The sequence below is a fragment of the Lepeophtheirus salmonis genome, chromosome 2 (assembly GCF_016086655.4).
Source record: "Lepeophtheirus salmonis chromosome 2, UVic_Lsal_1.4, whole genome shotgun sequence".
Classification (NCBI taxonomy): domain Eukaryota; kingdom Metazoa; phylum Arthropoda; class Copepoda; order Siphonostomatoida; family Caligidae; genus Lepeophtheirus; species Lepeophtheirus salmonis.
This window is the reverse complement of record NC_052132.2, coordinates 28463148-28482529: the sequence shown is the minus strand read 5'-3', so window position 1 is coordinate 28482529 and position 19382 is coordinate 28463148. Positions and strand designations below refer to the sequence as shown.

Sequence of the window (19382 nt, the reverse complement as noted above, 5' to 3'; positions counted from 1 at the left end):
TTAGAAGCAAATGTTTGCAAAAAATTATAAAACATTTTAGATTGTAAATTTATTTAACTAAATTTTTTATCTCTTAAAGTTTGTTGTAGCAGCAAAAGTGTAGTTGATATTGAAAAAAAACCGTAAAATTTCAAAACTTTGGAGTCGTTCAGCTACCTCTAAATATTTCTCAAAACCGTTTGAAATTTAAATATAATGTTTTCCCCCCAAAAGAAAAAAATAGTGTCCTTTGTAGCTCCACATTTCTCAAATTTTAAAAATAAGGTCCACGTTAGCAAGTATGAAAAATTGCTTTGGGAAAACGATCATTGTGGAAAGTTACCATTTGAGAAAATTGCCAACCATTTACCAAACATCTCAAGTCGAATAATACTTCCCTATATAGACATTGATTTATTACCTCATTTCAAAAAGAAACCAAAATTGCTTTTGCTTACGTTCTGAATTTAAAAGCCCAAAAATATACAATATGTTTTGTTTCTTTGTTGGATACCTACTCAAAGAAAATATTCTTCTATGTACTTTTGAGTGTAATTTAAATACCAATGATCTAATATGTGTACTAAACTTACAATATATTATATTATAAACTAAACATTTTTTCTAATTCTTAGTATAGAATGATCATATACTTCTTTAAATAGATTTGCAACTTTCAAGAATTTTTGCATTGTAGCTAATAAAGTACAATTCTAATTGGAGTTGCATAACATTAGTCTTATATTTGAATATCATACATGTGTAAATGCCTATTTTTATTTCAAGATAATCAATTGATCTAGTAGAATAAAGTCCAACTTATCTAATCAAAAAGTGTGTTTTTGAATCAAAGGAAATTATTTGCTATGAAAAGTACATTTAATGGTATTTCAAATTTACTACAAAGGCCAATTTAATGTTATATCTTGGTAATTCTGGGACTCGTACTTGGAACATCAATACAAAAAATTCTCGTATAAACGGGTACCCTTTCGGTAATTACTCTCCGGTGGGTAAAATTTAACGAAAGTATAACACGGGTATTTGTCATCTATAAAATCGGTGTAGTGAAATTCCTTTATTTTTCCAATAAGTGGCTTTAGTAATGTGTATATCGTGTTGTATAAGTGCGCTCGGTTTGTGCTGGATGGTGTTTGAAAGAAAAGATTTTGTACTAAAATAACTTTTTGAGAGTTTTGGGGTTCTTTGACTCAGTATTGTTTGAGCGCACATCAAAGAATAAATACCCCATATTGAACAGTTTTTCTTCAATAAAGGGAAAAACGGAAGGGAGGTGTGTGGAAGTTTGAATAGTGCTTATGGTCCTGGTGAAATAAAATTATATAAAAATTGACCATTCCACGTTTTATACGTAGGACGTTTTCTCCATTCTCCATTTTCTACTTTCCAAGTAGGTATCCGTAAGTTCAACACATTGTACGTTCGACATTACTTTCTTCTACGCTTTATCTTTTGGTGTTTTGTAATGCTACCTATTAGTTAATCCAAGATTCTGACCCTTTGGACTTTAATAAAGCTTTTGCTCCTTACTTTTTCACAAAAAAGTACTTTAATAGCATAATCATAATGAATTCAGGAGTTAATCATGAATATATCAATCCTGTCTATAAAAAATAGTCTAGGAGGAAGAGGAGGTGAACTGTCAGTCTTTTGCCATGCCTCAAAAATGCCTTTATTTACTTTGAAATTACTTCATAGTCCCACATTTCAATGTTATATCTATTCTTATCCCAAGGGGTGGCTCAAACATTTACGTCACGTCTTGTACAATATGATACACATAAAAGTTCATGGTTATTTAACTAATACAAAGCATGGATGCTTTAGGCTCACTTTGTGCCCGTCTAAATACTCAAGGATCTTCATCTTCGGTACTCTTAAGCCTTCTTCACTCTGTCTATGCGACAACCCTGGTCGTTTATGATAATATCTTGTGAATTAAAATACATTTTATTGTAGGGATTCAACTTATAAGAAAAGTACCCAACAGCTTCTATGAATGGAATAAGTCAATTACATGGGAACTCTAGTTGTGCCATTTTAGTGAGTTATGCACTGATATGTAACCTCATGTGAACCTTATGTGATTCCAATCTAAAAGAAGGAAATTCGCCATTAAATATTTTTGGATTTTAGTGTGTCATATCGTCTTAACTTTGAGGATGCAGGCTTCAAACTTCATCCGTCTACTGGACTTAGGAACCAGGCTCCTAGAGCACTTAACAATGTCCGTAATCTTCTTCCCATCAGCTCCAGTATCAAGAATATCTGAGATGAGCTGCCTTTGCTTGTTACTCGCTCGTGATGAGGAAATAACTAAATGATTTTTGTAGTTTGTTTATATAAAAAGGATGACAGAAACAGAATTTAAAAAAAACAACAACCACTAATCCTTATTATAGTAATGAGAAAATAAACAGTAATTAACAATCCAAGTTTGCTGTTCTACCTTGTATACTATATTTGGTTAAAACTGTCGATGTTTTGACATTGATTGGTTAGGGCCAATTCCGGTGTTATGGAGAAATTTGGAAACTAAGCTAACATTAATAAGCTATTGATTTGAATTAGAAAGTTGAATATTACATAATTTAGTTACACATATTGGTTTAAAGATAAGCCTGCAATATAAATTGTTTTGAACCTTTGGATTTTGAAACAAGAGTGACACAATACCCAGTGTTACGGATGTTTCAGAAGTGGACTAGCATTTTGTACTCACTGAACACATGATGAAAACTCTGCGAATTTATCTTTCAAAGACTAATAATGTCAAATATTATTTTGTAGGGAAGGGCTTGAGGTACCCAAAATTCATATGTAAAAAAATAATCGCAAAACATTACCGTTACACATGTTACATTTTTGTTTTATAGATGTTACACGTCTGAAAGAAATAAAAACACTTTCATAATTCTCATATGTTTAACTTCAGTGGCCCATTTAAAGGGTCAAACCAGTCCGGAGGGCCGACTGTTGTATAGTTATATTGCTTCATTTAGAAATATTGCTTGTAAGCCAAACAGAAAAAACACAGCCCTCTTCTGGAAACTGCAAACTGTGCACTGTTCAGTTCGTGAAAAAAATTATGGAGAGAGCTACTGGCAAGTGACTGTGCACATATCTAATGTATTTATCTTTTCATTCTTTACTGCAGAATCACACAGTTCTATCACACACACAACTATCAAACAAATACATATATCCATACACATTATCACACTCTCACACTCAGGGATTTATTATTTGGTGTTATTTGTCGATTTTTTTTTCTTCTATTACAACCTAAAAAGCCTTAAAGCTTCTTTAATCATATTAAAGACATATTGAAAACACAAAATCATATTTTAAATGTGAAAATCAAAATTAATGGAGCCAACAAAACCTCATTTTTTCGTAGAAACATAATTTCGTTTCCTGTGTCGTCTTTATGTGGTTCTGGTGGTTGAAAAGAGAGAAGTGAGTAGTATAGTAGATCCTATGTTTGATCCACCCCCATGACACAACCTCGACATGATGTACTCCCTCTTGCTCTCTAGGTCTCGTTTGTCTATCAAACTCTTAATCTCATCAGGAGTCACCCCTCCGATGGTGATGTTTGAGCGTCTCTTTGCAGTGACTCGGGCAAAATCGGCAGCAGTTTGGACAATTCCCTGTCGGCTGAAAACAGCCGGCCTGAGAGTCCGCTTCCCCGTACCTACCCCCCTCGAAAAGAAGAAGAAATAATAATTTTTAGCTCTTTACTCCATTCATAAGATGCATTTCATAAAGTAATATTTCTACCTATTAACATATTTATTTATAAATACAGTCTTTAGCATGATTGAGCTTATATAATTATAGCTATATCGACTAGTAACTTCCAAAATGCATGGAAAAAAAGCCCCCAAAAAACATGATGATAATTGTTGCTAATATGTCATCTTTATAAAAGTTACCTTTGCTTGGAAATTTTGTAAAGATGACTTTGCTTTTATAGTGCATATTTTATAACAACTTTTCATAAAAAACGTTATGGACGTTACATGAGTTGTCCCATAAACGGGCATCATAATAGATTGTTCCACCAGCCAATAGAAAACCACAAAGTACATAACTGATTTACATATTTACACAACACCCTTCCTCATGAAAGGTAAGGTTAGAAAATATCGGTAGGACATTTTGGTTGACAAACAAGCCATTAAGAAAGTCACACAATTTTGTTCACTGAAAAATTAAATGTTCACAGTATTGTGTATCATCATCATAGTGAGAAAAAACATGTTTTTGCATAAATATTAGGATATGATGTATTTTGTACTTCAAAATAAAGACCTTGATGATACATTTAAAGTATATTTTGTTATTAATATGGGAACTTTATTTTTTCAGAGTGAGGTTGACATTTGCATGGAATTACCCTTAGACACGAATTTGTTCTTATTAAGATGAAAAATAATATCAACTATTATTGAATAGTAATTTCCATAGTTGGAAAAATGGTCTTACTACCAACTGATTTAGGGTCTTTTTCTGTTTCTATTGGATGTGAGGTTGCGAGACGTGTCCAATGTTATTATAACAATAATTCTAAAAATATGTTCAAATAGAAATAAAATTGGATTATTCATTAGTTAGGCATTAGTACTCAGTAAGCATGTAATTTAAATCCATATTCTATTAATTAGAGTACAAATTTAAGGTGAAATACTTCTAAAATTCGAGACAAGTGACCATATAATTTTGTTTTTGAATCCAAAAGTTCTTGTAACCGAAATTTACTCAAATATTTTGGTCTAAAGATCCGAAACGACCCAATTCTATAAAAATGTGGATCTGTCTCATCATTACTAATGTCTCAGAATTCGAAAATTTTTAGCGTGTATCTAAATCTACTTTGAAAATTAGAATAATAAAGGCCTAAGTTGACCAGGACACGTTTTATAGATCAAAAATTGTCATAATTCCTTTAGTTTCAAAATTTTGAAAAAATAATGTAATTATACCCAAATATTCAAAAAATGTTACTTTTACTTTCTAAATAAGAGGGTTCTAAATCAGGAAGTAAATTTTTTTCAAATATTTGCGTACAATTTAACTTTTTTCTCATCTATAATAAAAGTATATTTCAATAATCTGGTAAATTTTTGGTCGTATACTGTTGCCGTTTTTATTTTATTCCAAATCCTGGGACTTATATGGCAAAAAAAAAAAAAAAAAAAAGAAGTAATAAATCCTAACATTATTAAACGATTTGAAAATGTAAACTCTTTTAAAAGTTTTCTATTGAACTAATTTTGAAAGAGAGGAAAAAAGAGAAACAGCACTTCTAAGTAATGAGGAGAAAGGAATTTTGACAAATTTCCGTGTTAATAATACGTGTCTTGTTCATTTCAATTACCAAAATTTACCATGTACCAAAAACCTGAAACTTTGGAATTTTTAATTTCAATGTAAACTTAAAATACAGGCTTAAAAAAACAATTTCTGAAGCATGAGTGGTAAGTTAATAAAAAACTAGACATTGAGTTTCCCCGTACTAAAATGACTTGATTGTGTAGACCTAACTGTATCAACACTGTTTAAGGATGCCACAATTGTAAAATTCAAAACTCATGGAAAGGTTGAGGGAGTTAATATATTTATCATTTGTTTTATAATAATTATAATTTGAAGAGTTGAACAAAGCTTCTCTTGCAGAAGGTTAATTAATAATTATATGTAACTAAATATATCATTAGAAGATTAAAAAGGTCTTTGTGTATAAATATTAGATTTATAAAATATTAAAATAAATTTATATAAAGACATTATTTAAAAATTAATTTCCTTCCAAAGGCATAAAAACCAAAAACAATTAAACTTTTACAAACTAATAACTAACACATGCATAATATAATATTTAAAAAAATAATGTAATTCTTTTTTAGCTAAACAACTCTGATAAATAAAAATAAAAACACAACTGAATCCGTATTTTCTTTCTTATATCGCCGAATAATCAGCCTAAGAGTACTTTCATACCGAAGTGATATTGATGTAAAATAGTGAAAAAAATTCGGCTGTATAATTCCACGATGAAATTATGAGGTTGGGGAATTCTCGAGGTTAAAGCGGTGTATATTTATCCAAACTGATTTCTTCGGAAATATAAAAACCTCAATATTTCCACATAAGTTTACAACTTAATTATTCAATTGCAGCCTCAAAAAGTAACAAAGATAAAGGACACGCTTGTCTAAAGGCTTACTCTGTAATCCATAAATAACTGTTGTTGAAGTTCAATTGAGTAGTAGAGTATGGATTATTTAAAAAAAAAAGTACTGGATGTTATTTCTTTGCAGCACATAGGATTAAATTCTGACTCAGAGTGCTTTGCTAAAGTCAATCGCAATGATTGTCCAATATTTTTTCTCATTTTAATGGAACTAATAGTTGTCTTAATATTTATTGAATATCGGCAATAATCGTTTTTTAAAAATCATTTTTGTTCTCAACCAACTTTTTTAATGTATGGGCTTTGTTTGATTCATTAATATTCTTCAAAGACCTCCAATCACTAAGTGATTTCCTATTCCTTATTTTGGGGATTTGGGAAATCCTACCTCTTTTCTATCTCAAAGTCAAACATAAGTATGCATGGAACAATTATTATTTTTTGGAATTCTTTTTTTCCTCAATTTGCGACCGTCAAAAAATATTTAGGGGAGTTCTTTGCAATTGGTTGATGCAATACTAAATAAGGTTCTAAAGTTGAAATAATCCTATTAGATACTTTAAAGTTCAAACAATAAAAAACCATAAATCTTATGTTATTATTTTTATTAGTATAACTACATTTAATTCAAAATAGAAATGATCTCTTTTTAATATTATTTAAACCTACTTTAAAAACATTACGATTTGGGTTTGTATAGCAAATATCCAAAATAACATTTTCTATTTTTCGGTAGTGTTTCATTTTTACTTTAGAAATACATTTTCCGTTAAAGACAATATAAACATATACTAATAAATATAGAAGATCCCTAAAACCATTTTTAGCAAGGTACTGACTTTTTTTATAATTAAAAGCAATTACATTTTGTCGACTTGTAATTTCTCAAATCTAATACTATGAAACAAATGTAGTAGGTTGAAAAATCACTAAGTCCTAATTTTAAAATAAAAAATATAAGGTTCACGTTTTTTTGAGATTGTTTTAAAAAAAGAATTTAGGTGAAAATCATCAGCAATGCTAAAGTTCAAACGAGAGTAGTTCCTAAATCTTTGCAATCTTGTGTGGAAACTTTGAAATTTTATGGTTCATATCAAATTACATAAGGATTTCTTATGTTACAAGCCAATAAATATCCATTTCACACGTAGCAAGTGGTGGAAGGGGAAGGTGCGTTGCTTAGATTCTGCATTCTGATTTGCTGAACTAAGTACGTCACAAATATACTATTAACTCAGAAATGAAAACAATAATTTAACAAGATGAGTTCAAAATTTGTAGACTCCTTTACTCAGTAAAATCAAGACCCAAATTGCATGGGAAATTCATCAACAACCGAATCTGAATTGTATTCTATATTAACTTTCTTTATTTCCTTCACTCTCTCATATATTCCTACAGTAGTATTTGGATAGAGTCCTTCATCCGTGCTGCCATCTGCTAATACAATTTCCTTATCGTATGAAACTCCAGTTTCGGCGAGCAAGCAATGGGCTAATTCTGTAGATTAATTAATGCCAAAAAATGGTCTTTCAAATACTATTGATCGGATAAATGGGCAGACATGGTTTTTAATTAATTCATAAGCCTTGATATATTACTTTCCACTGTCAATTATTTGTATTATTTTTCCCTGGAAATCGAATTTCAACAAACACCAAAACCACTAGAGTCAAATAAACAACGTCAAATTAGTACTACATACGTGTGCTTTAGTTTTTTTCCATCGCCAACTGATCCATTCTACCACAATTTTGCAAAGGATCTCCAAAATTGGGCGAAAGCCTGCATAAGAAAAGCCTAGTTCAATCCAAAGACATCTTGTATATATTTTAGACTACTATGAAAGAGATCTCCGTAATGAGTTACTTGGACTAGTATCATGAAAGGTGCTCTAGAAAGGATCTGTTCCATCAGTAAATTTATACACCCCCAGCATTTCAATGCTTAATTATACCTTCTGAGCGAACAGAAAGATCTAAAAAATACAAAAAAAGATTCCCTCTGATATATTCTTAAACTGACTCAAACTCCAGCTTTAGTAAAAAGAATCATCATCCCGCAAAAAAACGTTTTCATAATGATAGAGAAGATGTTACTAAAGCTTTAATTTTGAAAACGATGACTCAAGCCCTTGAGTGTTGCAGTCTAATATCCCCAAGAAGTTCTCAAATATTATGCTTAAATGAGTACAGGAATTCAAATCAAAGCTCTGAACATTAATTTGAAGAGCAAGGAAGAAATTAGGAGTTTAAAACGGTGCCTGGTAATTTTGTCTGAGGGCATTTTCCGATAAACGATTCCGCCTTCAAGCTATTTTGCTCCAAGGATATTTCGCCTTTACATATATAAATAAATCAAGTTTATAAGTCGTTATTGTTTATTTTTGGCTGAAATTGATGCTCGATTTCAATTTTTTAAATGAAAATATGCAATATTTATTACAATCAATTATTATTATTTTTTTTTTTGTAAAATAAATAATGATGGAATTATACTCTTGTCTCATATTATGACTTTTCGTCAATCCATGAGTCTTTTTTAGTATGAATAATCCATTTTGCAATTCTTCTATTCAAATCGTTGCCGTGTTTATTTATTTTTGCTTTTCATATTATACTATTTTTATTAAACATTTTGTCTCTTATTCGAATTTATTACAGAGTGAACTTTTGTTGGTGTCCGCATTGAACTTTTGGGGAATGATGTCATCCTTTTTCCAACAGGGAACAACGATTTAATTCGTTTTATGGTGATCCACATTACATATTTTGATAAAATTGAGCATCAATTTTAACAAAAAAATGTATAAATCTCATCTATTTATATATGAAGGTGAAATATTTGTGAGGCAAAATGGCATTAAGGCAAAATATCCTTTGGCAAAACAGTTTAAGGCAAAAATACCTTGCGCCGTTTATACCAGCTCAAACAATTATCAGATTAATCAAAAACTCCAACAATAAACAAAAACAAAAAACATAATGCACTTACATATAAAATGCACTTACAACATGCAAATAATATATGCAAAAATATTGATTACACAAACCGGTTGTACCATTATTTATTTGAATGATTTCATAGGTATGATTTTGATTTTATTTTAAACTCATACTCCAACCGAACTTGATCTCTGTATAAAATGGTATCCTAGATATCTTATTATAGATATGGATATTGACAAAGAGTGAGTTGTCTTCATACAAATTGCTTATACCCAGTTTACAAGTAGCAAATCTTACTTATATAAGTTTCATTCAAATATAATCATTTTTTATGCAAATCTCAAAAAACAATATGCTTCTTTTTTAATCAATTTCATAATATAATTAATGGTACTTAATATGTAATATCATAAGACAAAAATCTTACTCGCTCCGATTGGCCCATTGCTACATCCCCAAGTCAGATAAGATTAAGGGTCTCAAATCCAAAGTGCAGGGGATCATTTATACTGCAAGGGTTAAATTTAGTGCCGCTTTAAGTGGTATAAGTATATTTCAAGCTCGATCAAAACATACAATGCCATAACTTTAAGAATTATTCCAAAGTTGATCCTCAATTCTACTCCGTGTCTAAGAAGGACTTATAATTTTAATTCTACAACATATTATTAATGACATTCTCCTTCTTTTATGTGCACACACGAATGTTCAATCAGGTTTTGAATGTAATTGAATGTAGTAGGAAAGGATGTTCACTACTCTCGAGTTACATAATACTGACAACAGCTGAAGAAAAGAAAATTTATTCTTCAAATTAACAAAAAATAGGGGGTAAGCTTAAAAATACACACGATTTAAATTACTATATATATTATAAATAAATTATTATGTACTTTTCTCAATACAACATTTGTGTTAGCATGTTATCTTAAACTTAACAAATAATGTGAAGCTTTTGCCTCAATTAATTATAGAATCAATCACAGAAAAAAAAAACTGTAATATAATTTGCTTATATTGTAGGTACTTACTTAAAAGTTCATTAATTTGTATTATTATGTAAGATTTCAAATTTGTAATATGTTGGAAAAATGATGATCACAACTATTTATTGTCCCGAACGACGACTTGAAAAACTCTATTTATTTTTAAAATATGATTTATATGAAAACAAAAGATCTGAAAACAATTTTTGAATAGTTTTCATTAAAAAGTCGGTGAGTAAAAAAAAAAAAGTTTCAGGTGGATTATGTCATCCATCATACGTCCACACTTAATTTATCTCTAATAAATTTTATATATAATTTGTAAACCTCAACAGTAAGGCAGTTTGTTTTCATTTTTTTCGAATTTTGATTAAAGCTAGTTTGGAATTAGTTTGTCAATTGGTAAGAAAGTAATCTATGAAATATTTTATTGTCCTACAATGTCATTCTAGTTCAAAGTTTGAAAGGAGAAAAAAGTTCTTCATTTCGTGAATAAAAATTAAAATAGAACATTTATCATTATTATGTATAAATTAGTAACTGTAGACATTTTTCTAACCTATAAAAAATATTTATAAATTTTTTTTCTAAAGCTACCTTATGGAGGCAAAAGAGAGAATAAGATCGGAAAATTTTGTTCTTTAATTTATAAATATGTAAAAAAAAAATAAAAAAATTATGGGCCCTATACACAGATTGTCAAATTTTCTTAAATTTTTTCTCTTATTTTGATCCATAGGATAATTAAGAAGAAAAAAAAGCATTATAATGTTTTTTTATAGCTCAGTAAGTTGACTTCCTACGGTCACAACAACAAAAGATTCCACAATCGATCCCTAAATTTCTATATGAAAAAATTGCCATGGAGACCACAGAAATCACCATTGTAAGAAAAAAGGGGATCACGTCTCCCATGTTGAGAGGAACAAGGTAATAAAAATACTGGACACGTGTCTTATCCACCACAGAATCCTCCACAAAACTGTTACCTAACTCCGACAACTTGGGTACCAACTAATTTATTATAACTCTGAGCTTAACGGAGTGTTTCTCAGCACTGGTAATACACCAAGGACCTGGCGAGAAATGAACCCTGTATTTATGCCGAAACTGGTTAAAGACGACTTTAGCTCGGCAAAATCATTTAGACCAATCACCCTCTCAAACTACATCATTAAAGGACTCGAAAGAATTGTACAGTGGAAAGTGGAAGAAGTTATCCCTAGACTTCACTCCCAATATGCTACACAGAAGGGTCTATCAACTAAAAAGGCTTTGTCTCAGGCAACAGATTTATTCAAAAATCCATATATCAGAAACAGTGCAAACTTGTAGTTAGTTTTGATTACAGGTGGGTTTGATTACATACATTTTCACTCAGCAAACACAGCAATAGCAAAGCTGGGAATGCCAGAAAGAGCCAAATCTTGGTATTGGGATCTTCTCAACGCACGATGAGTCACGGCTGAATTAACAGGTGAAAAAATCAACGTCAATCCAACGCGTGGTAGTCCTCAAGAGGGAGTTTTATCTTCAATGGTGTGGAATATAATTATATATACCCTCTTGAACGAAGTCAAAGAAGGTGCAGTCCAAGGTGTAGGTTATGCAGATGATATAATTCTATTAGTAAGTGGTAAACATTCTAGTACCCTTGTCAAAGGGATACAAGATGCTATATATTTGGTTCTGGAGTGGGGAAAACAAATGGTCTCCCCTTTAATCCATCAAAATCAAGTGCTATAGTCTTCTAAAAAGCGTAAAAATTAAGATTTAAAAACTTTTTACAATTATATATGGATGGAAAAGTTATGAAATATGCAATACAAATGAAGTACTTAGGTGTGGTGTTTGATCAAGGACTCACTTGGACCAAACACCTAAAAAAAAAGCTGCAAAGTGTTCTAGTATATGAAACATGGCAAATGCAGTCATATGGCAAAATTGGAGGTTACCCTCTAATAAAATTATATAGCTCTACGAAGCCATGATCAGACCCATCATCACCTATGGGTGTCTTGTATGGGGGGGGGCACACTGTTATTACCAAGATAGGTGGAATAAGGAAATTAACCACCATTACGAGAAAAACACTCTTATGTATGATTCATACCCTCCGATCAACACAAACAAGAGGAATAGATGCAGTGTTGGGCATCACTCCCCTCGACCTCTACATAAAGGCGTAAGCAAACGAAGTCTGGATTGAGAACAAGGCATTTTTGGGGAACCTGGGATGGCGTCAGTGATATTCCAAGACGTCGTGGGTATTTTTTAGTGGGCATTTTTCACTTTGCGATAAAATACATGATCAAGTTGACTTGAATAAAGTAAGCTACTATATCACCGGCAATGGTATCTTGTGTCTTATCTTTATATATACAGTAGGATCCAAAGATGACAAAGGCAACACATGTGTGGAATGGGCAATCAATCAAGGCGACATGTCAATTCATCAATCATCAGCGTAATTAAATAATGAAACATCGGTCTTCCAAGCAGAAATCATCACTATCACACAAGCCAAACTTAACCAAGACAAACCATCATCAAAAAGCGTAATAAATCTATCGTTTTCTCAATTGTCAATTGCCGCTATTCTAAATCCGTTTACAAAAAGTGATACAGTTAAGAACTACAAAGAAATATTAAACATCAGAAAATATGAAATAAAGATATACCTCGATTGGTGCAATGGACATTCTGATAGTTTACAGACTTTCTTGCAAAGAATGGTACTAAAAGTCAAAATTGTATGTGTGTTGGAGGAGATACAGGGGAAGATCAACACATCAGATGTTGAAGAAACTAAAACAAAAGAGTGTCAAACTTTCACTTCAAAAAATGAACTTACTTCTTCAAGCCTACACAGCTCAAGTGTAATGTGAAATAATTGGATGAACGAACCACAAAGCGTAGACAACCTTATTAACAGATGTCCACCGCTCTCATATGAAAGATACCGAGCCATGCAAGAAGAGAATGAAGATCTTCGTATTCTTAAATTTATGAAATAAACAAATTATTAATAATAGCTATAGAATTAAGTAGGATTTAAGATCAATTTCGGCTGTAGTAGCACATATGCCCCTTTGTGAGGTCGTCCTCTTTGCCGCACGTATCCATAGTTTTGCAATATATGTATAGTTGTACTATTTTATAGTGTATGTATATATTATGTTATGTCAACAGTTCTCCCTTTATTTATTCATTTAATTATGTGATATAAACTGTTTCTTTTTTTGGGAGAGAGACAGTGTTACGTCATTAATTTTTTGTGCTTCTGAAATTAAATTAATCATAGCATTTTTTCTCTTACAAAACAGTGACATTTTAAATTATAAATCTCTTCTTTGTAGAAGTGAGGATTGTTGATTTTGAAAATTAAAACGTATAAAGTTCTTAGATAAAACATATTTAATGATCCTGTACAATACTATATACGTGTACAGTGCGGATGATAGATGTGGTAATCTACCCTAAGAAACTTAAAACTTTAAAATCCACATATTTCGATATACATATTTAAAAAAAAAAAAATAACAGGAAAGGGGCTTAGTATTTTATTGGTTGGCTTTATGTAGCTAACGTTAACAAAGATATATTATTTTATATTTATCATAAAGGATAAAGTTCAAGAGTTTTTTATTTATTTATACATATTACAACAGTCAAAAATCATAAAAGTTTGTAGTACTAAACAGAAAACATAAAATGTTCAAATAATAATTATAAAAATAAAAATACAATTAAGTATATGTAAGAATTTGAAAAATTATATGTTTATTTACAATAACGAATTAGGCAAAGAAAAAGAAAATCGGGAGGAAACTAATCAGTTCAAGAAGTAAGGTTCTCGAGGGAGTTCTGACAAGTTAGTAAACACTTTATATTAGTATATTCATATTGTAATTAGTTTTAGTATTATTTCCCTTCGATGGAGAGGCAGCCAAGAATTAATATCCCTTCAAAGACGTAGTCACAAAGCCAAGAAGGGAGCTCCTGGTTCTTGTGCTTCACAGCCTATATTATACCTTGCACTTTGAAGATTAACCACTCAATGTTTCACCTATCCTTATAATTTATATCGTGAGAAAGTTACAATGAGCCAATCAGAGGGACTCCATCTTTCATGAAAGTTTCTCCAGACTTTTTTCTCCACCATCCTAAGGATAAGGGTAATTTGTATACATTGGTAGTATAAATGCAAAGAGGCCCCCGTTTCTTTTTGGCAAAAATAACAAATTCTCTCCTTAGGATCTTCTGGGACTTATTTGTAACTATACAGGACATTCCTTCTCTGTATCTCAGCCATTTTTGGCGTGTATCATGACTGGGTTCTTCAAAAACTAATTTATTCTTAATGAAACAATTTATTTTAGGTTTATCTCACCGCATGTACCACTGATACACTATTTCACATTTACCAAAGAGATCAAGAGTTTAATGTTTTTCTTCTACATCAAATTGCAGGTACAAACACGACGTGACTGTTTTTTTTATTTGATTCACCATATTGAATATGGACAAGTGATAAAACTAAGATTTTTGCACATTACTTTTTACATATCCGAAGATTTAACTTTTTTTAATGCCATGAGTAAAATTTGGCCACTCTAGATTTTTTAGCGTTTCTAAAAAATTTAATAAGGATAATATAATGGAGCATTCTCGATTTGAACTTAAATCTTATCATAGAAACATGATTAGCCAAGAATTTCTGCCCAATAAGGTTTCATAGTGGTTTTTTTAGATTTACTTATCCAAAAATAGATAACTCAAAATTAAGACTAGAGTCTATTCTTATATGGCCAGAAATTTTATAATAAATTCAATTTACAGACACACCAAGAATATAGCATAATGTGAAATAAAAATTGAATTATAGACATCCAAAAACTTGTAACAGAAAAAAAATCCTATGTACATAACAGGTTCCCAACGCGATTGTATCCTCAATCCATCTACAAGATGGGAAGTGTGTACCTCAAACAGACAGATGGAACTTTATAAACATAAATCAGATACATCTATCAATATGTATGGTTTATATAATAAGAGAGTGTAGGAACAGTTCAAATATGTCATTTTTAACTTAAATCATTGACTAGACCAAATCATGAAATTAACAGAGAGGTTCTCTAATAAAATTTTCATTCTTGTGTGGAACATTTTCTTCATGATTAGATTTGATAGATTTTCGCGAGACATCACTAATTATTCTTCTCTTTTTTCCTTTATTAGTATATTGTGCTTAGCCTAGCTACACACAGTCGTAACTACATAGTTATTTCTTAGGTCAAGTAGTCATGCAGTTGTAAGATATCAAGTGCACACTCAAAAATGAGGTGTCTATGAACATATAGACAGACTTTTCTTTATTAAATATATTATTAGATAAAGGTTTGAGTATTGGCATTTTTTCGTACATTCTCCACAGTGTTTTTTTCTTCAAGTGGTATATTATCTTTTATCTCCTTCTTCGACTTTGCGCAAACGCAAATTATGTGGTATAATCCCATTTTACAAGTGTTGATTAACTTCAAAGTTGAATTAAGAATGTCCATAAACTCCCTATGAAAATTTTCGTTTAAATATCCATATATGACTGGATTAGCACAAGCACTGAACATTCCCATTACATGGCAAATAGCATATAAGATACAAAATTGTTCATCACTAAGTAGTTTTAAATTGTTTTTATTTTGAGTACGAGACTTTTCAGTGAGATCCATTACCTAAATCAGAATAAATAAATTATGTTAGTATTTACAAGCAGTTTATTTTGTGTGACACATTTCCTCATGTATTTAAAAAGTAAATTAATTATTTAATGTTATTTCTACCCACTTTTATGTATTAATTATGTAAATGACTCCTAAAATATAGTTTAGGAGTAGGTGTTGCATAGATTTTACTCACCGAATTAAGAATATTCAAGGGAAGCCAACAGACACAAAAAATAACACCAACAGATATTAGTAGATTGATAGTTCTCCTCATTCTTTGAATATCATTTTCCATCCTTGCAATAATCACATTATTTGCGCTTGTTTGATGACTTATGAGCTGGCTCATTTTTTGCTGTAATCGCAGATTTAACTGTTCATAGATTTGATAATAAGCAACTGAAATAGTGATCGTAGGAAGTAAATATTGAATCAGCATGGTTATTGAAGAGTAGACAAATCGTCCATTTGTTGGAAAATCCTCTCTACAAGATTGCAATTCACCCAACCATCGAGGTATGATGTCCTTAAGAATACAATTTAGTCTCACATTTTCTATAGTATCTTCGGAAAGTCCAGATTCATACGGGCTTAAACTCTGATTGACGAAAACAGAGCAATTTTTCATATACTCTAATTCGGTATTTGAAGAGTTATGACTGGAAATGGATGAGATATTTATGAAAAGTTACTAAACAAAATAATATTTCCATAATACCTTTGTTCGTTACCCAGGAGATTGACTGAACCAGCCCACTCAGTCCAATTTTCTAAGGTTTTCCAGATGGCTAACGGAGATGCAAGTGTTAAGGCACAGCCCCATATTAATGGAACAAAGGCCAACATGCATTTTATACCAGTTGCTGGAACATGAGGCTTTACGATTAGATGGCGACGATCTAGTGCAATGGCGGTTATGGATATAGTTGACACAAATATGGAAGTTGCTTGTAGAAGGGCAGCAATCGGACAAGCCAATGGGTAGTCACCAAACTAAGTATAAGAATAGATGTGTTCAATTAAACATGAATGTGTAACAGTCATACGTATAAACCTAGAATTTAAGCATAGTAACGCTTCATTGAAGCATTAATGTTCGGGGTTTTGAAGATATTTTGATGTACGACGATTTTACTAAAAATAAATACTATACAATCAAAAGATGAAGTAAACAATGAAACTTTTTCAATTATGTTCATTGCTAACAGTGTGGAAATTTTTGTGTAAAGAAAAAAATATATGAGACAATTTTCTGTTACTAAGTTGTAATAGATACTTTGATCTACTCATTTTGTATTACATATCTGCCGGTATTCTAAATATTATGTAAATACAATCTTAGATAATATGAAAACCTAATGTATAAGGTACACAACTAAAAATGGGTTGTTAATCCATTTCGGCCTATGTATTTGCTTGATGCAGAGTGGGTTCTCCTAAGCCCCTCTCCTCTAAAATATTCTTCAAATTCTCAGAAATACTATTTTTTTTTTTACATAGCAAAAAAGCTTACGATTTACAAACCCTCATATATTGAAAGCACATGTAATGTAAAATAACTTACACATATATGTTATCAATTATGAGTACAACAATATTTTATCTTTTTCATTTCAAATGAATACAATCAACATTATTAATTTTTTTTAAAATAAAATTTTAATTATTCCCTTTTTATCATGATTAACGGTGAAATATGATCGAAAATAGAGAAAGCCTTTTTTGTTTACTTTTTAATAAAAAATTCAATCTGAGTGGGTCTATTATGTTATTTCTTCTTTGTTTCAATATGTAAATCCTTATTTTTAAATCATGTTGTAAGAAGTTACTTTCAAAGTAAGAACAATGATTGGTTTTGGATAAATATGCTATTTAATTGTCCAAACTTGTCACAAGGGCAAAAAAATATATGCATAGTAATTAACTAATCGATTCTTTCACTCATTTTTGACTAAGTTATTAGTTATAAAATATTAAGATATTTAAGTACAATATCACGGCATTACCTTGGTAACACAAAAATACCCTATGTATTTTGTTGTCATCTGTTGATTCCCTCCTCTCACTTGATACGTCATGGCTATTTCATAATCTATTCTTTTCCGATAAATAACTTTATTAATAAGTTATTCTATACGTATGCTCCGTTTCCAAAAGAAGAGGAATACGATTTCTTGTTGATGCCTATTCGTTTATAATATACATATTTTGGCCATTTTATTATTTACATGAATAAATTTTGGCTAAGCAATGTTATAATACTATATAGAATAATATACTAGGTATATTTTAGTATTACTAAATATATACATGATACATTTTAAAAATGGTGAAGAAGTAATATGACGTTGATAGTCTGGGGGTATTAAGATATATATAGCAGTTGCTATGATTGACTTATTTGGCTAGCTACTATATGATTTCGGGCCTTTTTTCTGTTTCTTTTCAGAAGAAAGGTTGCGTTATAAAATAATGGTAATGACGTGATATACATCACAGGGCGTAATGACCTAAAAAACTAATTATATATTAAATGATTTTACTATGTAATTATTTATAAAATGGATTCAAATGTGGCTGATATATGCTTTGAAAAAATACCCTAAACTCTCTGATGGAGAAGGTTATTATAAACAAAAGCTTAATCTATTTAATTCACTTGATATTAATGAACATTGTAAGCTGCTTAGTAAAGCTTGAACCAGAGGGATAAAGAGGCTCTAATGAAGTAGAAAATCTGAAAAAAAAAAAAAATAGTCACAATTACGCAGACTTTTGTATACTAAAACCTAACTATTGAATGTCTTGCATTAAAAACTTTTTCATAAAAATCCTCATGTCAAAAGATTTATTTCATGCAATGCTATCTAAAAAATAAATCAACATATATCAAAAAAAATTTATATATAGATCTGCAACTTTTATTTAACTGAAAGGTACAACTGATTTGATTTTTAAAGTTAAGAATACATCTTCTCATATTTTAACTTTCTCAAAATGTAATTTAGTACAATTATCTTTAAAACAATGATACTTATATCAAGACAAATATTATACTGTTACATTATATGTATTTAATTCCTGAATTAATAACAAAGACTAATTATAAAAAATAATTTCAGGCATACAAGGAAAAATAAAAGTGGACAAGAAAAAAAATACAAATGAGTAGCTACGATATGTATTTTTTTAATGTGTTTCCTTTCCGTTTTGCGAGACAAGGCTGCAAGTCGATACAAATCTCAACGTGTACTAATAGCATAAATATATCTAGTTAGATACATTGATTTTATGAAATACATGTCTTATCTTGGTATGTATATTATTCCTAAATTTTCACTCGTCTTTCCTTTATGTAGTTACATAATAACTAAATGACATTTGTTACTACGAAAAAAAAAAAAACCCCATTAAATCATATATTTATATTTAGTAATATTATTACAAGATCCGTATTTTTTCAATGGAAATTTTGTATTATGGTTCTGTGGTATCAGGCTCAAAATGTCAGTTTAAATTG

General features: G+C 30.4%; 1 protein-coding gene across 1 annotated transcript in view; it reads right to left on the bottom strand.

Annotated features, from left to right (window-relative positions):
* Window positions 1-13683: 13683 nt before the first annotated feature.
* Window positions 13684-19382, bottom strand: part of LOC121113722 (neuropeptide F receptor-like) — a 94161-nt gene continuing 88462 nt past the window's right edge. Inside the window, exons 3-5 of the mRNA XM_040707575.2 lie at window positions 16581-16855; window positions 16056-16521; window positions 13684-15871 (exon numbers count right to left, since the gene is read on the bottom strand). Coding sequence (XP_040563509.1) covers window positions 15527-15871; window positions 16056-16521; window positions 16581-16855 — 1086 coding nt within the window. The 3' untranslated portion in view covers window positions 13684-15526. The remainder of the gene's footprint in view (window positions 15872-16055; window positions 16522-16580; window positions 16856-19382) is intronic.